General features: G+C 43.4%; 1 protein-coding gene across 1 annotated transcript in view; it reads right to left on the reverse strand.

The window, feature by feature from the left end:
• Positions 1–24,893, reverse strand: part of TBCD (tubulin folding cofactor D) — a 137,846-nt gene that overhangs the window by 56,551 nt on the left and 56,402 nt on the right. The window contains exon 15 of the mRNA XM_075279437.1: positions 5,108–5,264. Within this exon, the coding sequence (XP_075135538.1) occupies positions 5,108–5,264 (157 nt within the window). The remainder of the gene's footprint in view (positions 1–5,107; positions 5,265–24,893) is intronic.

The following is a 24,893-nucleotide window of genomic DNA, read 5'->3' on the forward strand; positions in this document are numbered from 1 at the left end:
TGACATATTAGGTTAGAGCCATCGATCTTGAGATTTCTGGATCGATTTTAAAATCCGATCATTTTCCAGCCGATCCCGATCGCTCAACCCTATCCATCGACTGAACGTCATCCTGACCTAAGGCCCGGTTCACATGTGCATACAGTCTGCTTGGGGACCCCCCCCCCCCCCCCGAATGGAAACCTATATGCATTAAAAAGGCGGATACCCAAGAAACCACACGGACCCCATAGACTATAATAGGGTCTGTGTGGTTTCCGTTCGGTGTCCGTACGAATCGTGCGGAAACCACAAAGCTGTGAGATATAGTATGGATTCTGTGTTGTGTTATCCTTTGTATAATCTGAGAAGAACAACCATGACAGCCGCTGCACTGATGGATGGATAAGGGATTACATGAGCAGTCAGCGACCGACAGGCAGCCTAGCCGCAGACCGCTGCAGGTACGTGACCACTGTGGGGCGTGCATGTAGCGGCGGGTGGCTTGTGTGGGCGGCGGGAGCTCCAGATCATCACTTTCACTAACATATGGTAATGAAATCAATGCAAGTGCATAGGAGAGTCCTAAACAGAGTTGGGGTTGTCCTCCAATTCTGACCCCATTCACAAAAAGCAAGCAGAGGTCTTATAACTGGTGACCGTGTGAGGTCCTACCTACAGCTCCTCATATCTCAGCTCCAACCTAGGAACTACTAGTAACATGTAGAACACCGCAGCTCTATCTACAGCTCCTCATATCTCCTTGTAACACGCATGACACGTTCTGCGGATGTAGGGTGAACATGGCCGCCCGTGCGGCACGCCATAAGACAACGTAGCTCAGAGCCATGGCTCACATCTCCTGACTACAGGACGACCAAGCCCTGCGGCAGTCTAATCTTATACTGGGAGAGAAGCCGCCACGCCTATCATCTCCTGCCTGCCACAAACATCGCCCAGGGGAAGACGAAACTGACGGCTCTTCCCAAGCAGCCATCTCTGTGCGCTCCCCTATCTGACAAGTCGGAGACAGCCATCCTGAGTCAGCACTTCTACCATCACTTGTGAAATACACCAGACAGCTCAGCGCTCCGTGTACACGCCATGTGGTGTCAGAGAGAGCGCCGGGGCTCAGGTGGTGCAACGAACCCGAGAAAATGTGATACTGTCTGCTGAGCAGGTGTATCTAAGCCACTCATGTGTGATACGGTCTGCTCAGCTGTGTATCTAATCCTATCATGTGTGATACTGTCTGCTGAGCAGGTGTATCTAAGCCACTCATGTGTGATACTGTCTGCTGAGCTGTGTATCTAATCCTATCATGTGTGATACTGTCTGCTGAGCTGTGTATCTAATCCTATCCTGTGTGATACTGTCTGCTGAGCTGTGTATCTAATCCTATCCTGTGTGATACTGTCTGCTGAGCTGTGTATCTAATCCTATCCTGTGTGATACTGTCTGCTGAGCTGTGTATCTAATCCTCTCATGTGTGATACTGTCTGCTGAGCTGTGTATCTAATCCTATCATGTGTGATACTGTCTGCTGAGCTGTGTATCTAATCCTATCATGTGTGATACTGTCTGCTGAGCTGTGTATCTAATCCTATCCTGTCTGATACTGTCTGCTGAGCTGTGTATCTAATCCTATCCTGTGTGATACTGTCTGCTGAGCTGTGTATCTAATCCAATCCTGTCTGATACTGTCTGCTGAGCTGTGTATCTAATCCTATCCTGTCTGATACTGTCTGCTGAGCTGTGTATCTAATCCTATCCTGTCTGATACTGTCTGCTGAGCTGTGTATCTAATCCTATCATGTGCAATACTGTCTGCTGAGCTGTGTATCTAATCCTATCGTGTGATACTGTCTTCTGTGCTGTGTATCTAATCCTATCGTGTGATACTGTCTTCTGTGCTGTGTATCTAATCCTATCCTGTGTGATACTGTCTTCTGTGCTGTGTATCTAATCCTATCCTGTCTGATACTGTCTTCTGTGCTGTGTATCTAATCCTATCCTGTCTGATACTGTCTGCTGAGCTGTGTATCTAATCCTATCGTGTGTGATACTGTCTGCTGAGCTGTGTATCTAATCCTATCCTGTCTGATACTGTCTGCTGAGCAGGTCTATCCAAGTGATACCAACTGATGAGTTGGGTATCTAAGTTTAAGGTGATACTATCTAATATGCCTTATGTATCTAAGCCCATTATGTGTAATAGTGCCCGCTAAGCTCCTGTATCTAATCCTATATGTGATATTAACTAATGAACACATTTATCTAGCCCTATCATGTGTGACAATCTGTTGAGCAGGTGTACCAATGCCTTAAATGTGTGATACTATCTGCTGAGCTGTGTATCTAAGCCTGTTATGTGTAATACTTGTCTGAGCCCGGCTATGTATATCTATCCTGTGTAATAATGCCTGATAAGCTCCTGAATTTAATCCTATTGTGATACTATCTTATGAGGAAGTGTATCTAAGCTCATTCGGTGTAATAGTGCCTGCAGGACTCTGATATCTAAGTCTGTCATGTGTGAAATTGTCTGCTGAGCGGATGTATCTAAGTCTGTCATATCTTATATTGTCTCGTGCCTTCTGTATCTATGCCTATTATTCGTGATACTGTCTGCTGACCTGTATCTAAACCTGTGATATGTGATATTGTCTGCAGAGCAGGTGTATCTAAGCCTGTCATGTGTGATACAGTCTCAGAGCTGCTGTACCTATGCCTGTCATGAGTGATTCTGTCTACTGAGTGGTGTATCTAAGCCTCTCCTGTGTAATAGTGTCTGTATCTAATCCCAGCACGTGTAATACTGCCTGTAAAGTTGTTCTACAGCCCCCTATGCAGAAGTTGACCGGCACGACTCAGTGGGATTTGAGCATTGTCCATTTGTCGCCATCTCCTCGGATGGCGGTATACGGCAGAGTCTCCATTGCAGCGGGTGCTGGGCAGGTGACAGTGATCAGGTTTGTATACGCAGCACGGGCAGGCGACACCGCAGGCCATGGGCAGGACACCTGTGTCTATACTGCGGTCGCCCCATTATTTTGTCAATAGGTTATTTTCTTCTCCTCCCACACATTTGGGGTTTGGAAGCTGGAAAAGTAGGGAGGGGCCGGGCTGACTTCAGAACTGGTTGTACCGGGCCAAAGGAGTTCCGGTCCTCCACACGCTGCACTACATAACACCCTGCCTGTCAGCGATGATGAGGAGTCAGGATTAATAGGCCTATTAGAGGGAAAAATAACCCATGACTCCTTACAAAGCATATGGCCTATTTAAAGGGCAATAGACTAGTCGTGGTGGACACAACATGTAATATGCAGCCCACAGGGGGCACCCTAAAGGGTTAATATAAGATCACTCTGGGCAAGACAGAGATAATTGCTGGCTAATTATAATTCCTTATCAACTCTAAACTTTCAGGACACTTTTCAGGATAAGATGCCACGTATGTACACCATTTCTGGCCTTTATATGACTCCTGCTCCCTTACTCAGTCGAGGGAGGTAATGATATAGAAGTACTGAACAATACTGATATGAATGAAGTACTTGGGGTGAGATAGAAACCTACAATTAGCTGAACCACCTTCTACCTGTTCCTGAGTCTCTGCTTCTCTTATTCAGCTCCTGCTCCCTAGCTCACTCATTTCATCCACAGCCTATAATACAAGCTACAGAAGTATTGACCTGTACTAATATGATTAAAGTACTTGGGATGAGATGGAACAATTACATTTACACACAGCAAGCTCTGTCTGTGCTTCTGATTCTCTCTCTTACCTCCTGCTCCTTAACTTCCTCTCAGCAGACATGATATAGAAGTACTGAACATTACTGATATGAATGAAGTACTTGGGGTGAGATAGAAACCTACAATTAGCTGCACCACCTTCTACCTGTTCCTGAGTCTCTGCTTCTCTTATTCAGCTCCTGCTCGCTAACTCACTCTTCTCATTCACAGCCTATAGTACATAGTACAGAAGTATTGACATGTACTAAATATGATTTAAGTACTTGGGATGAGATGAAACAATTACATTTAGCCACAGCAAGCTCTGTCTGTACCTCTGCTTCTCTCTCTTACCTCCTGCTCCTTAACTCCCTCTCAGCAGACATGATATAGAAGTACTGATGTGAATAAAGCACTTGGTGTGAGGTATAAACTTACTATTAGTTGCACCAAACTCTTACTCTCTTTTTTTCTCTAAGTCTCTCTCTCTCCATGTCTCTGCTTCTCTCTCACTCAGTCCCTGCTCACTCTTAACAGGACATGATAAAGAAGTAGTGATTTGTTCTTTTGTGAATAAAGCTCTTGGGGTGAGATAGTAAGACTTACACTTAGCTGCAGCAAACTCCACATGTTCTCTCTCAGCTCCTGCTCCCCAGCTCACTCTCAGCAGCAGTATGCAGGACATGATATGGAAGTACTGAGAGGTACTGGTGTTAATAAATCACTTGGGGTGAGACAGAAACTTCCATCTAGCTGCATTAACCTCTGTCTGTGTCTTTGCTTTTCTCTCACTCAACTCCTGCTCACCAGTCCCCTCTCCATAGACTTCTAAGCAATCTGCTAACTCTGCAAAGTGTGGTCCATCTTAGCAAGACAGACTCAGCAGAGGACCCAGAGACAGTGTGATTGGACCCCTTGGGGCGAGTGCGTTATTACTGAGCAGTGCTTATATTTACCCAAAATGTAATGCTTATGTAATATAGTAAATCCTGGGTGGGGGAGAGTGGCGGCACACCTCAGGAAGGCTAATGCTGCAATAAAGTGCACCCACTAAGCACCTGCGATGATTCACTGCCTTTAAGAGTCTTTAAATTTGCCATAATCTTAGCAGTAAAGCCGAAATCCTATGTCAGACGCATATGTCCTATACCTACACGTCCAGTAAGTGTGTGTCAGGATCTGACCGTACCCTTGTCGCCTCAATAGCCGGGGGTACCGCACATCAGACTATGACATTTAATGTCCCCAGGACAACACTTCCTGCCCGCCCATCATTGGAACAATCACCTATGATGAACGTAGGATGATGATGAACCAGAGAGAGCACGGAACAGGAGGGGTTGTCATAGGGACATGGACCAAATCACTGAGAATATAAGGCGCTTACTTTGCAATGAGATGTACAAATGACTTCATTTCAAGAGGGTCGTAGGCCCGTGCGAAGGCCCAGCACACGTAGCAGGCGGCATCTCGGACGTTGGAGCCCACGCTGCAGGCCCCTCGCTTCTCGTCGTACACCAAAGCCTTCAGGATGACCGGGACAACTGCAAGATAGAGAAGGGTAGAAGATCAAATATCATATTACTACATAGAGAAAAAAATCAAAAATAATTCATAAAAAAAAAAGAATTTACTCTAGTCCCCGCTGTTCCTGAGCAATTGGTGACGTTAGTTTTGGAGCCTGATATGCTGACTAGACTTTAATGACAAGTGGGTAGCGCTCTTGCCTAAGACCACCTACTTGACAAAAAACAGTCTAGTCGGTACATCAGTCACCAAAACTAACTGCACCAATTGCTCAGGATGGGTGGGGGCTAGAGAAAAAAAAATCCTAATGTGCTAGAATCAACTGACTTGAGCCTGTTAAAAGATGGATCGAGCTCAAATTGGAGAAGGTGGTGACCTGTCCTCTTTAAAGGGACAATGGTGTTCTGCTATCCCTCTGTGTTACCACAACGGTGTGCCAGATAACCAAATAATTCCTACTTTCTGAGACTCCTGGAAGGCAACTCTGAATGCGTATCATTGCCTAGGAAAGCTGAGTAATGTATAGATATTGGCCGCCAGAACATGGCTCATACCTTTAAAACAGTCATGGCACCATACCAGTACTAAATGGTTGTGTCACCCAACTTTCTTGGGATCCTGCAAGACAACTGTGACTATTTATTATTGTCTGGAAAAGCTGGGTGACATTATCCTAACCAGAACATACACATGGCTGATACCGTTAGGTAATAGCCAATATGGTGCCATAACAGCTCTAAGTGCACGTGTCACCCAGCTTTCCTAGGCTCCAGAACTGCAGTACAACAGCCTACACTCAACGTTTGCCTAGGGCATCATCCTGTTCTTGTCTAGGAAGCTGGATGACATTTTATACTTGGCTTTATTAGTGGCATTACGACCATCCTCTGCATTTCAGAGCCTGGGAAAGTTGGGTGCCGGAGGATGCAAATAAAGACACATGGTGTTTCCAAAAAAATCCCACTGTTTTGGGTACACAGCCCCTATGAAAATCCGGAAGACAATCTATACTTGGATTTAGTAGTGGTCATACTCGCTTCAACTGGTCTTCTCCAAACAAGGGAAAGCTGGGTGCCATCAGCATATAGTATACATAGCCACACATGGTGCTATATAATCTTACCATTTCGTGTACACAATCCCTAGCCAAACCTATTTGCAGACTTGTTACTTGGCAAATAGGTCCATTCAGAAGCCATGAAAAGCTGGGTGCCACAGCGCTAGTTTTATTTACACAATTGCGGCAGGTGACAGATTATTATTTTTTTGTTCCTATCAGTATGTCTATTTAGAATGGGAGGAAATCCGCGCAAACACGGGGAGAACATACAAATTCCTCGCAAATTGTTCCTGGTGGGATTCGAACCCAGGACTCCAGCGCTGCAAGGCTGCAGTGCTAACCACCGTGTTGCCCCTGAATGGGACAGGTTTGTGCAGTAACCACGAGTTTTTGTAGCCCGCAGCGGTCCCCGGGGTGCGTGGATACGGCACATATAAATACCGCCACGGCGTGAGCTTTTTCTCCTCCCTGACTATTCAGCCCCAGCTTCGTGGATTAAGTTCTAAATTCCAGCACGGCCGTCCCGAGTGGCTGCAAACAATGGGCGCACTTGTGGGATCTCTAGGCTGCGCCTCGGGGCTTCCTCTTGGCAGGTGTAGACGGTGAGTGAAGGAACCTGCGCAGGATCCTGTCCTCGCAGCCCGCCGCTCATGGCCCGCAGTAATGTGTAGCCTGTGGGCACAACTGAAGCCTCCCAACCGAAAGCCTCGTTCCCAGGCTAGGTTCTGTGGTGGCACGGCCTCCTGGCTGCAGAACAATGACCCCATACACACGGCAGGTGGTTATACTGGTTCCTGGTGTCAGGATAAACACGGCCATGTTGCCAGCAGCGGCGGCGGCCCACATCAACTGCACGGGATTAGGCGGGAAGGGGGGCCCGGTCCGTCCTTTACAACATGATAAGGTTAATATGGGGGGGAGGATGAAAAGTTCTGCAGCTGGGTCATAGACTTTGCGTTTCGATTCTTCATCATTTTCAAGATCTCTGCTTGCTGTCCGTGAGTGGGAACGTTCTGGAACCCGAAAATCTTCCCTTCTCGTTGCTGAGGGTTTGTTACAGTGGAATCCCGTATAGCCAATCCTATATGAACGAAGACTAATACATTGTACTAGTGCAGAAATGATCAAGACAGGAGAGATCATAAAGGATGCAATTGTAACAAAGCCTCAGATGTGAAGTGTTTATGTAAAGAGCAGACGGACGAAGCTATAAAGCGGCACAACCATATAGTATACAGTAATAAGGGGCTAGTAATGTCAGAAAATCCCACAATCAACATCTTCATGGCCAATCCTATTAAACAGGCCATCGATATCAAACTGGTCGGGGTCCTTGGGATCACCCCTGATCTGCTGGGACTGAGCTGCAATACCAGACACAGCCACGGCTAAAGGTATGGCGCTGTACAAGGACAACAAGGAAGGAGATGGGGCTCCCGATGGAACGTGGTTTCTTCAATCAGAGACTGGCATGTTCTAAGTGCAGAGATGAGAGCAAGCCTACACTAACACGTGTGACAGGTGTGTTTTTAACGTCTGTCACATGACATGGGGGCTATTCACACGACCACTGAGAAATAGACAACAGACAACCCCGAAGCAGTCGCTGAAGGACTGTACGGAACAGATCACAAGTCTTCGGTAAAAGGAAACGTAAAGTGTCACCTAATACATTCATAGAAGGAAAGAGACAAACTCAGCACGAAGATATCGGAGTCTTCACTGCCAGCCGGAATGTACGGGGTTAATAGAGAAGTGAACAGCCAGAACTAAAATCTTCTACAATATGTTTACTGAGAGGAAGAAACTGGAAGCAGCGAGAAGGAAATATCTGATGATGGAGAATATCGTTCTGCCAATCACTCATCATCTGCCCCAGCAGGTTATACATGTATCCCAGGGCAAAGGGGTCAGAGAGGAAAGGACACTGATCTCAAGGAGGACACTAGTCCTACAACCCCGGGAGAAGACACTCAAGGGTACACGCAAGTGTACAGCCCTAATATCAAAGTTACATAAGAATCCTCCCAACTGTGTACATACTCACTATCCTGCTGGTACAGTCACTGTGTACATACATTACATTACTTATCCTGTATTATACTCCAGAGCTGCGCTCACTATTCTGCTGGTGCAGTCACTGTGTACATACATTACATTACTTATCCTGTATTATACTCCAGAGCTGCGCTCATTATTCTGCTGGTGCAGTCACTGTGTACATACATTACATTACTTATCCTGTACTGATCCTGAGTTACATCCTGTATTATACTCCAGAGCTGCGCTCACTATTCTGCTGGTACAGTCACTGTGTACATACATTACATTACTTATCCTGTATTATACTTCAGAGCTGTGCTCACTATTCTGCTGGTGCAGTCGCTGTGTACATACATTACATTACTTATCCTGTACTGATCCCGAGTTACATCCTGTATTATACTCCAGAGCCGCACTCACTATTCTGCTGGTGCAGTCACTGTGTACATACATTACATTACTTATCCTGTACTGATCCTGAGTTACATCCTGTATTATACTCCAGAGCTGCGCTCACTATTCTGCTGGTGCAGTCACTGTGTACATACATTACATTACTTATCCTGTACTGATCCTGAGTTACATCCTGTATTTGCCCCAGAGCTGCGCTCACTATTCTGCTGGTACAGTCACTGTGTACATACATTACATTACTTATCCTGTACTGATCCTGAGTTACATCCTGTATTATACCCCAGAGCTGCGCTCACTATTCTGATGGTACAGTCACTGTGTACATACATTACATTACTTATCCTGTACTGATCCCGAGTTACATCCTGTATTATACTCCAGAGCCGCACTCACTATTCTGCTGGTGCAGTCGCTGTGTACAGACATTACTTATCCTGTACTGATCCTGAGTTACATCCTGTATTATACTCCAGAGCTGCGCTCACTATTCTGCTGGTACAGTCACAGTGTACATACATTACTTATCCTGTACTGATCCTGAGTTATATCCTGTATTATACTCCAGAGCTGCGCTCACTATTCTGCTGGTGCAGTCACTGTGTACATACATTACATTACTTATCCTGTACTGATCCTGAGTTACATCCTGTATTATACTCCAGAGCTGCACTCACTATTCTACTGGTGCAGTCACTGTGTACATACATTACATTACTTATCCTGTACTGATCCCGAGTTACATCCTGTATTATACTCCAGAGCCGCACTCACTATTCTGCTGGTGCAGTCGCTGTGTACAGACATTACTTATCCTGTACTGATCCTGAGTTACATCCTGTATTATACTCCAGAGCTGCGCTCACTATTCTGCTGGTACAGTCACAGTGTACATACATTACTTATCCTGTACTGATCCTGAGTTATATCCTGTATTATACTCCAGAGCTGCGCTCACTATTCTGCTGGTGCAGTCACTGTGTACATACATTACATTACTTATCCTGTACTGATCCTGAGTTACATCCTGTATTATACTCCAGAGCTGCGCTCACTATTCTGCTGGTACAATCACTGTGTACATACATTACATTGCTTATCCTGTACTGATCCTGAGTTACATCCTGTATTATACTCCAGAGCTGCACTCACTATTCTGCTGGTACAGTCACAGTGTACATACATTACATTACTTATCCTGTACTGATCCTGAGTTACATCCTGTATTATACTCCAGAGCTGCGCTCACTATTCTGCTGGTACAGTCACTGTGTACATACATTACATTACTTATCCTTAGTTACATCCTGTACTATACCTATATACCTGTTCGTATTTATACAGCCCCTCATTTGTTCTATAATAAATGAAGAATCCCACGGTATTGCAGGAAGCTGTTATGGGGTACATCTCTCCACAATCTTGCTGACTGTTCCCAACAGGTGTAACAGTTTAAGCAGCTCCAGGACATAATGGGCAATAAATTGCAGATTTTCACACCAAGCTACACACGGCTTCCCAGACTGTTAGCGGTAACACTTCCCTATCTGTATGAATTGTCAGACATCCACATAAACACACTATTCACTCCTGAACAATGTGCTCAGTCTCTCTGTGCCCTTTCCCACTCAGCAGAAGAAGACCGCACCGTACAATTCAGGGCGGACTAACCAGTTAATCTGCTACGTCTGATATTTCATTGTCATCTGCGGTATGTGGTATGTTCAGTAACTACTGACACACAGGAATCATACCCTCCAACTAAGGCTTTTTGCCAGGTGGAAGGTATTTCCAAGGTGATCTTGAAACAACCTGGTGTAAAATGCTGAATACTGGGAAGAAAACCGTGTCCTCAATGGTAGCATGATGCTTAAAGGGCAACTCCACAAACTTATCGATGAGCCCAGAAGAAGAACAAGAACATGGAAGTGACAATCTCACATCTGTAACTCAAACCTGCCTAATGTTACCCAAGCCCACAAGACCTGAAGTTATCTGCTCCAGTTAGAAGAAGAATGTGGGTCACAAATATCACCTCCAGCTCTAAGAATTACACAAATGTTTCCACAGATATGTGAACTGGGTGACATATGGTAAAATGGAGCACCTGTACTGTACTTCACTGGCGTTACTCTGCCCATAATACCGTCCCTATGTACAAGAATCTAACTGCTATAATACTGCTCCTATGTACAAGAATCTAACTACTATAATACTGCTCCTATGTACAAGAATCTAACTACTATAATACTGCTCCTATGTACAAGTATATAACTACTATAATACTGCTCCTATGTACAAGTATATAACTACTATAATACTGCTCCTATGTACAAGTATATAACTACTATAATACTGCTCCTATGTACAAGAATATAACTACTATAATACTACTCCTATGTACAAGAATATAACTACTATAATACTGCTCCTATGTACAAGAATATAACTACTATAATACTGCTCCCATGTACAAGAATATAACTACTATAATACTGCCCCTATGTACAAGAATATAACTACTATAATACTGCCTTCTATGTACAAGAATATAACTACTATAATACTGCTCCTATGTACAAGAATATAACTACTATAATACTACTCCTATGTACAAGAATATAACTACTATAATACTGCTCCTATGTACAAGAATATAACTACTATAATACTGCTCTTATGTACAAGAATATAACTATTATAATACTGCTCCTATGTACAAGAATCTAACTACTATAATACTGCCCCTATGTACAAGAATATAACTACTATAATACTGCTCCTATGTACAAGAATATAACTACTATAATACTGCCCCCTGTGTACAAGAATATAACTACTATAATACTGCCCCTATGTACAAGAATATAACTACTATAATACTGCCTTCTATGTACAAGAATATAACTACTATAGTACTGCTCCTATGTACAAGAATCTAACTACTATAATACTGCTCCTATGTACAAGAATATAACTACTATAATACTGCTCCTATGTACAAGAATATAACTACTACAATACTGCCCCTATGTACAAGAATATAACTACTATAATACTGCCCCTATGTACAAGAATATAACTACTATAATACTGCTCCTATGTACAAGAATCTAACTACTATAATACTGCCCCCTATGTACAAGAATATAACTACTATAATACTTTCTCCTATGTACAAGAATATAACTACTATAATACTTTCTCCTATGTACAAGAATATAACTACTATAATACTGCTCCTATGTCCAAGAATATAACTTCTATAATACTGCTAGAATGAACAAGAATGTAACCACTATATTACTGCTCCTATGTCCAAGAATATAACTACTATAATACTGCTCCTATGTACAAGAATATAACTACTATAATACTGCTCCTATGTCCAAGAATATAACTACTATAATACTGCTCCTATGTACAAGAATATAACCACTATAATACTGCTCCTATGTACAAGAATATAACTACTATAATACTGCTCCTATGTACAAGACTATAATTACTATAATACTGCCTCCTATGTACAAGAATATAACTACTATAATACTGCCTCCTATGTACAAGAATATAACTACTATAACACTGCTCCTATGTACAAGAATATAACTACTATAATACTGCTCCTATGTACAAGAATATAACTACTATAATACTGCTCCTATGTACAAGAATATAACCACTATAATACTGCTCCTATGTACAAGAATATAACTACTATAATACTGCTCCTATGTACAAGACTATAATTACTATAATACTGCCTCCTATGTACAAGAATATAACTACTATAATACTGCTCCTATGTCCAAGAATATAACTACTATAATACTGCTCCTATGTACAAGAATATAACCACTATAATACTGCTCCTATGTACAAGAATATAACTACTATAATACTGCTCCTATGTACAAGACTATAATTACTATAATACTGCCTCCTATGTACAAGAATATAACTACTATAATACTGCTCCTATGTCCAAGAATATAACTACTATAATACTGCTCCTATGTACAAGAATATAACTACTATAATACTGCTCCTATGTACAAGAATATAACTACTATAATACTGCTCCTATGTACAAGAATATAACTACTATAATACTGCTCCTATGTACAAGAATATAACTACTATAATACTGCTCCTATGTACAAGAATATAACTACTATAATACTACTCCTATGTACAAGATTATAACTACTATAATACTGCTCCTATATACAAGAATATAACTACTATTATACTGCTCCTATGTACAAGAATATAACTACTATAATACTGCTCCTATGTACAAGAATATAACTACTGTAATACTACCTCCTATGTACAAGAATATAACTGCTATAATACTGCTCCTATGTACAAGAATATAACTACTATAATACTACCCCTATGTACAAGAATATAACTACTATAATACTGCTCCTATGTACAAGAATATAACTACTATAATACTGCTCCTATGTACAAGAATATAACTGCTATAATACTACTCCTATGTACAAGAATATAACTACTATAATACTACTCCCTATGTACAAGAATATAACTACTATAATACTGCTCCCTATGTACAAGAATATAACTACTACAATACTGCCTACTATGTAGAAAATACAACTGAGATAACTTATTTTGCACGTGACATTTTCACCCCGAGCTTCAACAACTACACTTTCCAGGAAAGTACCTGAAACACATTACACAGATTCTACAAATACTTTAATATGTATGTGCGGTGCGGTCAGACAAAATCCCTACACTATACGGCTCATATTATGAAATGTGGGAGCATTTAGAACAAGGCTGTCTGGTGTGACTTTTCTATATCACCACTTTCACACTGACTAATATGATGATGTCGCAGTTCTGGGCCACAGAGAGGCACAAACCCTCCAAATTTACAATCACATGTGCAGGTAAAAATGGCTCTAAACTTCTGGCACTAAGTGATTATTTAGCTGGTTATTCCTTGTGAAGTTGCAGGTTGTGACTGCGATTGTCTACTTACGGCCAAATACTATAGTGGCACCTAAGTGTGTATAAGAGCTGTGTGGAGAACTCCTTTAAGACTTCACATCACTCCTCCGACAGTAAGTGCTGCACTTCAGACAAAGGCCCTATGGAGCATTGTCCAGAAAAGCGCCAACCTCTAAGAAATGATAGCGCCTTGAGGAAAAACAAAAAACCACAATGCTGTATATACATCATACAAGACACACTGCTACCCTGACAATAGCCCCAGCAGTTAAAGGGACTGTAACGTCTGCCCTGCAGCCTCAGAATTCTGGAAAGAGCTTATTAGTAGAGGGTGATACTCTGTAAAATGTCGTCGGACTGGCCCAAGAATGTGTTTGTTCCCCTTGGTGAAAACCGACGGTAGATCTTGTTCCACTAGAGATGCAGAGCACCCAACAGTCACCTCCTTCTACTGGGAATAACAACCCCCCAAACTTACAATCTAGATGGGATATCTGCCCCCTAGGTGTCCTATAGATCATATCTGACCCCCACACACTGCACGTGAGGAGATCACACAATACAGCATATTATGGGATTGCACTTTAAATGGATCCTATCATTAAAACTCAATTTTTTTCACTAACATATAGGAATAGCCTTAAGAAAGGCTATTCTTCTCCTACCTTTCATTGTCTTCTTCGCACCGTCGTTCCATAGAAATCCCGGTTTTCGTCAGTATGCAAATGAGTTTTCTCACAGCACTGGGGGCGTTCCCAATGCTGCGAGAGAACTCTCTTGCGCCGCCTCCATCTTCTTCAGGGACGGCCTCTCTGCGCAACTTCTTCCTGAGCTGAGTTTCAATCTTCTAGGCCTCGGGCAGAGCCGACTGCGCATGTCCACAGGCCACAAGAAAATGGCCGCTCACTTACTGTGTAAGCGGCCATTTTTCTTGTGGCTGGAGGCATGCACAGTTGGTATGCAAAGGAGTTCTCTCGCAGCACTGAGGGCGAGCCCCAGCGTTCAAACAGCACTGGGGGCGTCTCCAATCTTGTGAGAGAATAATCCAGCGCCTCCTCCATCTTCTTCAGGAACAGCCTCTCTTCACGTCTTCTTCTGGTGCTTCAAACTTCTAGGCCTCAGGCAGCCGACTGCGCATGCCTGCCAGCCACAAGAAAATGGCCGCTTACAATACTGTGTAAGCGCCCATTTTCTTGTGGCCGGTGGGCATGCGCAGTCGGCTGCCCGAGCCCTAGAAGTTTGAAGCCACTGTCGGAAGAGAGCCCGTTACTAAAGAAGATGGAGGCAGCGCTGGAGAGTTCTCTCGCAGCATTGGAGATGCCCCCAGTGCTGTTTGAGCGCTGGGGCCCGCCCCCAGTGCTGCGAGAGAACTCATTTGCATACCGACGAAAACTGGGATTTCTATTGAACGGCGGCGCGGAGAAGATGTCTAAAGGTAGGAGACGAATAGACTTTCTTAAGGCAATTCCTACGTGTTAGGGAGAAAAAAAATTGAGTTTTAATGATAGTATTCCTTTAAGCAATTGCTCCAGCGTATACTCCGATGCCGGTGCAGGCACTCACTACAGGTAATGGACCCACAACTTGTTATCTCACGGTCGTCTATTTTAAGGCCTGTCACTAACGCCTCAGGTAAGTGGCCCATCAGAGGGCGTCTCCCACTTAATGAGCGGCTTACTACGCACCGGCTAAATTTAGGCCTTAATAATCGCCCCGGCAGTCAGGACAAAGTGTCATTAGAAGGAACGAAGCGACCTGAAGAGTCAACCAGAGAACGAGGAAATTAATCTGTCATCGGCAGAAAGCGAAGAAAAGGGGGGGGGGAAAGACGGCGAAGGAACAAGCAAAACAAAACTTGTCGTGAAATGTAGGGCGGCCTCTGGGCATCAAAATAAAACAAAGGAGGTAGCGAGTGTACGCCGGATCGATCCAACCACTTTCGTGCGGGGTGATGATAGGTTGGAGGGGGCACTTTAAGTAAAACAAAAGTTAAGGCTGGTAAACTTACAGTATAAGCAGACTATGGAGAAGTACTGCCGTTCCTAATTCATGAATAAAATGCCAAAACTGCAGTGAAGACTGATACAGAAGCAAAATAAGACAAGTAATATAGGTGAATGTATAGGTGAAGGCTGGGCGACCATCCTCATGGGTATTGCAATACTATAACAACAACCCAGAGCTGTAGCGATTTCAATCAGCCTTGCGAACAGAATGCCAAGGCTTCAGTAAACACTGACACTTGCAAAAAGCAAGTTATTAAGAGAAAGGGTCCAATTTTGCATTGCACATCGTGCTAAAGTAATATGAGGTGCTACAGTCTGGGAAGAGCTGAGTGACAGCCATAATTGTGGCAAGGAGCTGTTGTCATCCAGTAAGGAGGTTGTAAGAAGTAGGAAGCAGTCGCATATCTGCCTATTGTATCACGAATCTAATGCCAAAATGACAGTGCAGACTGGCACATAGACAGGGAATATAAGAATACATAATGTACTGCTCTGTGGATTATGGGCCGTAATCTGCTGTGCAAGCGAATGTTCTCTGTTATCAGCTCCTTACAGACAGGATATCCAGATATAGATGACTATATATGCGTATACAGTGCAATTACATATGTAGTAAAGGGCTGCAGACACCTAGGTGCGGACAGGACATACTCATCACATGGCTTAGCACCGGAAACCTTCTTCTTTTGCCTTGACATATACCGGGAACACCTAATAAGGCTTGGCGGAAAAAGAAGCAGGATCAAAACTCGTCTAATGATAATAATAACAAGAATAATAATCATATGTCACACGCCCAGCTCGGCCCGCCCAGGCTTCAGGTACACAACTAAAACCTCCTCAATCAGCCTGTTTACCATCGCCCCAGTCTGCGGGCGGACAGTTAATACTGCCAAACAGGATGGGCTGGGGGTGAAGGTGGGTATCCGCGACCTGTGCTCAATACATACATTAAAAAACACATCTGCAAAACCTTAAACCCAAGCCGACGCGTTTTGGTCATAAGTTTCACTTATGATATGGAAAAGCTCACAATATAAATGTGTGTGTGTGTATATATATATATATATATATATATATATATATATATATATATATATAGTATATATAGATATATAAACACATATCTCAATTAAATGTCTGAAATGCGTGAGCTTATGAAATCACCCCATCCCTTTTACTGACTGCTCCCTGTACAGCAGAACTGTGACTACACATCAATTCTTCCATTTTTGCATCCATAAGACCGAACTACATATTGAAGTCTTCTAACGCATTTCAGTCACCCATACTACAAAGACTACATGTCCAAAATTCATAAGTTGTCCCTCATACATACATTGCTCCATGTGTGAGGTGCAAAGAACAAAAAATTCTAGAGTGCTCATATGTTCATAGTAAAACAAAAAACAAGTATATTCATTTTGTAACGCGTTTTGGGATATGCAGGTCGTTCATGCTAAGACTAAGGATGACAAGTCCAAAACACATCAGCAAATGACATTGTTAGGCTTGCCATGTTTAGTTCATCTATTCTGTGGATTGCTTTAATTATAAAGAGCAGACCCGGTTTCCAACGCATTTCTGACAACTAAAAATTTCTCAATCTGTCCGTTTGCCATCACCCCAGTCTGCAGGTGGACCTCACCCCGTTCACTGACTGCACAGAAGAACCATGAATACACAATGATTCTTCAGTTTCTGCATCCATAAGACCAAACTACAAATAGCAGTCACTGACGCATTTAGGTCACCCGTGCTATGAGAAGACTACATATCCCAAACATACTTGTAGCCCCTTAGACATAGATTGCTCCCTGTTCCAGGTGTAAGGATCGAAAAATTCAGAGAACTACTATATTTAACAGTGAAAAATGGACAAATATTCTTTGCTAACGCATTTTGGATATGTAAGTCATTCATTCTAGGTTTAAAGGATAACATGATCAAAACACGTCAGCATTTATCTTTGCGAGACATGCTATGTATCAATTTCATAATCTATTCCAAGTATGTAGAATAAACCCAGTTACTAACGCGTTTCGGCCATGTTTTATCCATGCCGTGACTACAGCATAGATGCCCAAAATGCATCAACAAGTGTTTTGTTCCGAATCAGCTGAACCCAGGAACTTTAGCTATAGGGCCGTGATGGCGAACCTATGGCATGGGTGCCAGAGGTGGCACTCACAGACCTCTCTTTGGGAACCCATCTGTGGAACAGATTATACTATGTGTGGGCCACTGTACAGCAGATTATACTGTGTGTGGGCCACTGTGGAGCAGATTATACTGTGTGGGGGCCACTGTGCAGCAGATTATACTGTGTGGGGGCACTGTGCAGCAGATTATACTGTGTGGGGGGCACTGTGCAGCAGATTATACTCTGTGGAGGCCACTGAGCAGCAGATTATACTGTGTAGGGGCCACTGTGCAACAGATTATACTGTGTGGGGATCACTGTGCAGCAGATTATACTATGTGGAGCAGATTATACTGTGTGGAGGCCACTGAGCAGCAGATATACTGTGTGGAGGCCACTGAGCAGCAGATTATACTGTGTGGAGGCCACTGTGGAGCAGATTATACCATGTGGGAACCACTGTGCAGCAGATTATACCGTGTGGAGGCCACTGTGGAGCAGATTATACTGTGTGGAGGCCACTGAGCAGCAGATATACTGTGTGGAGGCCACTGTGCAGCAGATTACACTGCGTGGGGGCCACTGTGGAGCAGATTATATTGTGTGGAGGCCACTGTGGAGCTGATTTTACTGTGTGGGTGTCACTGTGAAGTAGTCTGGACAGTGTGGGATTCACAGTGGAGCAGATAGCTCTATAAAGCCCCATTCACATGACCGTACTTTGCAGGTCCGTAAATGTCTACAGTTGTGGATCCGCACATTATTAAGGTTTAATTCCCGTGTTGGTACTTTGGGATAAATTAGTGAGTTTTGGGTTGCAGTTTGGGCACTCGGTCTCTAAAAGGTTCACCATCACTACTATAGGGTATACAGAGGTGGTTGTCACCCTCTGCCCCATAAAATGACGCCCATATTATAAATGGCACCTTATAGATAGAGACCCCTATAAATTTCTCACTGGGGCCCACAAACTATACCTCTGGCTGATCTAATCTGCTGTATGTTAGAAGTGCAGATTACACCATGAGATATTTTTTTGATGCATATGGAAACAGACTACATCCCTGAAACGCGTCAAAAAATTTTTAGTCTTATTTTTTTTCCATCCTCCTTGTAGGTTCTCAGTGTCTTCCACCTGCTGAGCCTCCTTAGTGCAGGAACTGATCCTCTCCTATTAGCTGTAGCCTACAGGTATTAAAACGCACCTGCTGCCTCCCGCCCACACCATGCACAGCCCGGCAGGTTGTAACAAGGAGACCTCACCGAGCCAGCCGCAGCTTCCCATCGCAGCGCAGGGCAAGCGTTCAGCTCTCACCGCAGATTTCCCACAATGGCTGCCTGCAAGAGTCGCTAATATGAGTGCCTTTCCTTAAAGCTACAGTAAAAGTTAGACTGGATTATCAAATGCCATGACAGTTCCCATGGAGGCCGTCACCCAGCTTTTTAAGGCTCGGAGTGACAAGTCTGACTATCTAAGTATGTCACGACACCTCCATGAATGAGCGCCATGTTTTGGTTTTTGGCAGATAGCGGTCTGATGGTTTTTCATTCATTTTTATCAATGAAAAAAAACCTGAAATACGAGACCGGATGGTTTTTGTTGGTTTTACAAGGCCCTGACCTCACCCCGTCACCCACCCGAATTTCCAGCCCTCCGAGTAATCCTCATGCACAGTCCATACAGATGAATGGCGGCCATTGTTCATGGGTGAGGACATAACACAACCACTAATAGATTCACAAGACAGACCGAGGGAGAGAAGAAAGATTAATATCAATGCCCCGATTATTTCTTACTTATTATATTCTTTATTTACTACAGAAAATGGCGCCGTGAACATTCAGAGCCCGCGGGCGCACGTTACAGAGACCTAGGGAAATGGCTGGAGGATACCACGAGGAAAGACGTAGCAAAGGGACAACGTGTCAGCTGGACAGGTTACTGCCTCCTGCAAGATCAGCAGATCCCTCTCCTGAAATACTCTGTGCCGCTGGGGACCCTGCTCCATCTACTATGTAACTCTCACACTGTGACCTCCCCTATAAGATCAGCACACTCCTCTCCTGAAATACTCTGTGCAGCTGCTCCTTCGACTATGCAACCCTCACTGTGTGACCTCCTCTAAAAGATCAGCACACTCCTCTCCTGAAATACTCTGTGCTGCTGCTCCTTCGACTATGCAACCCTCACTGTGTGTCCTCCTCTAAAAGATCAGCACACTCCTCTTCTGAAATACTCTGTGACGCTGGGGAACCTGCTTTCTCCACTATATAACTCTCAGTGTGCGACCTCCACCATAAGATCAGCACACGTCTCTCCTGAAATACTCTGTGCTGCTGGGGACCCTGCTCCATCTACTATGTAACTCTCACCCTGTGACCTCCTGTATAAGATCAGCACACTCCTCTCCTGAAATACTCTGTGCTGCTGCTCTTTCGGCTATGCAACCCTCACTGTGTGACCTCCTCTACAAGATCATCACACTCTTCTCCTAAAATACTCTGTGCTGCTGAAGACCCTGCTTCTTCCACTATGTAACGCCCAGCCTGTGACCTTCCTATAAGTTCAGCACACTCCTCTCCTGAAATCCTCTGTGCTTCTGATGACTCTACATGTGCCTTGAACTTCACACTTTGTACTTCCTGCAGTGATCTGTATATATTAGTGAACCCCGGCCCTGCACGCACTTATACATCCATGTCGCTGGCTCCTATACACCTGGGTGGAACATGCCCGGGCACATCACATCGGCCGCCTGGTGAGCTGGGTTTGGTTTGGGAGTTTCGCTGGGTTGCGCCACAATTAGCAAGAAATTAAAATAGATTCACCCCAATTAAAAATAGATTTCACCAAACCCTGTGGCGTGGCTGGTGGCCCCGCACCGATCCTAGAAATCACTCTATTAGGAGAAGCCCAAAAAAATGGTGCAAAAATTTTACCAGGCTCTCCTCTATAGATGAATTGTATTATAATCCAACAATCTAGGGGATGGCGTAAAGGGGGGGGCAACTCACGCCAGACTGAGCACCAGCATGGGGGCCCAGGATCAGCTTTCTACAGGGCCCCCCAATGTAAGTGAACTCTACAAAGTCCTGGGTGCCATTAGCAAACTACATGGCAACCAATGGTCAGGTGCCTGGTCCACCATGGCATCAGCTGTGACCACCAGACCCCGACCGTGACTAATACGGCATACCAAACATAAGTGTGCATGGTTACCAGACTGCAGGCGCCATTTTCAAATCCTACACAAAATCTTTCCCAAAAGTTTGGTTTGAGCTAAAATAAGCAAAGTTGCAATAGATTTTTTTTTAAAATCATAAAAAACAGTAAAAAAAAAAAAAGGAACCTATCATTAAAAGTCAATTTTTTGTCCCTAACACGTAGGAATTGCCTTAAGAGAGACTATTCTTCTCCTACCTTTAGATGTCTTCTCTGCGCCGCCGTTCGGTATATAATCCGGTTTTCTTCTGTATGCAAATGAGTTCTCTCGCAGCACTGGGGGCGTCCCCAATGCTGCGAGAGAACACTCCAACGATGCCTCCATCTTCTTCAGGAACAGCGTCTTCTTCCGGGAGTTGGCTTCAAACTTCTAGGCCTCAGGCCTAGGGGAAAGCCGACTGTGCATGCCCGCTGGCCACGAAAAAATGGCCGTTTACAATAGTGTGTAAGCAGTCATTATCTTGTGGCCAGTGGGCATGCACAGTCGGCTTTGCCCTAGGTCCAAGGCCTAGAAGTTTGAAGCCAACCCCTGGAAGAAGACGCTGTTCCTGAAGAAGATGGAGGCATCGCTGGAGAGTTCTCTCACAGCATTGGGGATGCTCATGCTGCTATTTGAGCGCTGAGGACCGCCCCCAGTGCTACGAGAGAACTCATTTGCATACCGCCAAAAACCGGTATTTGTACCGAATGGCAGCGCAGAGAAGACATCTAAAGGTAGGAGAAGAATAGTCTTTCTTAAGGCAATTCCTACGTGTTAGGGACGAAAAATTGACTTTTAATGATCGGATCCCTTTAAAAGCATAACAGTAAAAAAAAAAAAGGGGCAAAATAAAAATAAAAAAAAGCATAAAACAGCAAAAAGCTAAGCATTAAACATAAAAAAAAGCATGAAAAACATCAAGTAAAAAAATACAAATTTTTTTTAAAAAAAACAGTAAACAAGGTATTAAAGTAAATCATTAAATATTTTTTTAAAAATTTTTTAAAAAATATACAAAATATAAAAATGTTTAAAAAAAATAAAAAATAAAAAAAATTCGACAACCTGCCAGGTCAGACGAGGAGAATGGCGTCCTCTCCCATGTCCTGATATTTTGGCAGCACTCCAGCACCTACAAGACACCTGTTTCTCATAGAACTAAATATTTGTCTTCCAGACACATAAATCGTGAATATTCCCATTGCTATAGTAAAGATTTACAAGTCACTACAATTGCCTATAAAAAAATAAATAAATAAATAAATAATTCCCAGTATCGTCCCGATCAGACAAGATTAATGTAAATCCCTTTTTTAAGGGGCGAAATTGGCTCAGGAAAACATGGCTTCCCGGTAAATCCCCATTAGGGACAAGGTAGGGCCTGGAGACTGGTGCCGTCCACTAATGAACAGTAATCTGACGAAATCCGATTTCACATTCACTGAAACTTCGCTTTTTAATCCCCGTATTCTGTCTTCTCTCTATTATGTGGGATTGTGAACGCCCCCGAATGGGCAATTTAAGGGATAAAATAGGAGACAGGATTTATTACAGTGAAATTTAGGGCCATTAGTTTCACAAAATGGAAAAAAAAATTGACAATATTTTATGGGGGGGGGGGGGGGGGAACCCATTAAAATAATAATAATAATAATAATGATGATGATGATGATGATAATAATGATGATAATAATAATAATAAAATAATAATAATAATAATAATAAAATAATAATAATAAACTAATAATAATGAAATAATAATAATAATAATGATGATGATAAATAAAATAATAATAATAATGATGATGATAATAATAAAATAATGAAAAAAATAAATAAACTAATAATAATGAAATAATAATAATAATAATAATAATAAACAATAATAATGATAATAATAAAATAATAATAAAACAACAATAATAATGAAATCATAATAATAATAATAATAAAATAACTTTAATGACCCATTGATAAAAATAAAAAATAATTTTAAAATATTCTTAGTTCTAAATAAGATGGAAATCAACCACGGACCCAAAAAACGTCAAGGGGGCAGCATAACATAGCATATGGCCTGCCTCCCCTCTTAAAGGGATAGCAAAGGCATGGGTGACCAATGACTAAACCATGCTGGCGTGTTCAGGGCAGCAAGATGGCAGATGGAGAGCAATGTAGATCATATGCAGAGCATAAATGACCTATACTAGTCATGCCCATGGCCCCAGATGCTTAAATAGAGGGGAAGGGGCCCTAATCCAATGTATGATCTGGGGCCCTACAACAACTTGTATTTATTTATGATCCATAACCAGATCGTTTCTACCATATAGGAGGAGTGCTGGGAGAGTAAAGGGCCCAGTGGCCCCTGTATGGTACAGGTACATTATGGCACTGCTCTTGGGTGGTCCCATCAGGAACCACAAAGCAATATGGCGTGCAGGATGACACAGCTGAGGAGCAGGAGGTGGTGGGGATGGGGGAGATGGCGGCTGTCATCAGCTTCTGTCCTCTGGGGTGTTACATGTAATAGTAGCCTTAGGAGGGAGATGTATAGCAGCAGCTGGGTACATGGATGGCGGCGGGTGAGGGAGGGGGCAATACTGACTGTAAACAGAGGAGCAAAACCTCAGCAAGGTCTAATACTAGCACCGGACCAAGGAGCAGGAGGGACAGATCATATAATAAGATGGTCATATAGTCCTCGAAGGCCAGGTATCTCCAGATTATATATGGCGGCACACTCACTTCACATAGAAAATTACTCATCTATGGCAGAGACTGCTGACATAGGGCTGGCTCACGGCGCAGTGTGTCAGTGTAAGAACAAGCAGGGACACAGACTGAGGAAGAGTCAGCACAGGAGGCCGGGAGTCTGCTCACAGAATGGGAAGACACAGGCTCTACCCCAAATGTATAAGATGCTGACACTTGGGGTACAGGATAATGACAGGCTTATACTTGGGGTACAGGATAATGACAGGCTGATACTTGGGGTACAGGATAATGACAGGCTGATACTTGGGGTACAGGATAATGACAGGCTGATACTTGGGGTACAGGATAATGACAGGCTGATACTTGGGGTACAGGATAATGACAGGCTGATACTTGGGGTACAGGACAATGACAGGCTGATACTTGGGGTACAGGATAATGACAGACTGATACTTGGGGTGCAGGATAATGACAGACTGATACTTGGGGTGCAGGATAATGACAGGCTGACACTTGGGGTACAGGATAATGAAAGGCTGACACTTGGGGTACAGGATAATGACAGGCTGACACTTGGGTTATTTCCAGCATCAGTCTTTGATCTTGGCTCAGTACCGGCCATCTCCACCAGGAGTCCCGTCTTGGCCTCCACTACACTTGCACTCAGTAAAGCCTGCAGACAATTACTCCTGAGCTTAGTTTCCTCCCTGTGGTTTCAGGGTGTGACCCCTTGATCTGTCACTTCTCAGTTCCACTCTGAACTCCCCTGTGTGTTTGTTGTTTGCTGGTTTGTGGTGTGTGTGTATGTATATACACACATATACACACACACACACACACACACACATATATATAGGACCACATGCAGTCCATATGTGAATCTCTGCACCTACACACCTTGGCATACGGTCACTGAGGTTATTAATGGTCATCTTGGGCCACAAATCATCAGGATTGGCCACTGGCAGATCCCTTTACAATTGCCAACCAATGACATCCTAGATGTGCCCGATGGGACACAAGGCCGGAGACGCTGCAGGACATGGTGACAGGTTTAGGCCATTCGTTCT

Source organism: Leptodactylus fuscus, chromosome 6 (genome assembly GCF_031893055.1).
Source record: "Leptodactylus fuscus isolate aLepFus1 chromosome 6, aLepFus1.hap2, whole genome shotgun sequence".
Taxonomy (NCBI): domain Eukaryota; kingdom Metazoa; phylum Chordata; class Amphibia; order Anura; family Leptodactylidae; genus Leptodactylus; species Leptodactylus fuscus.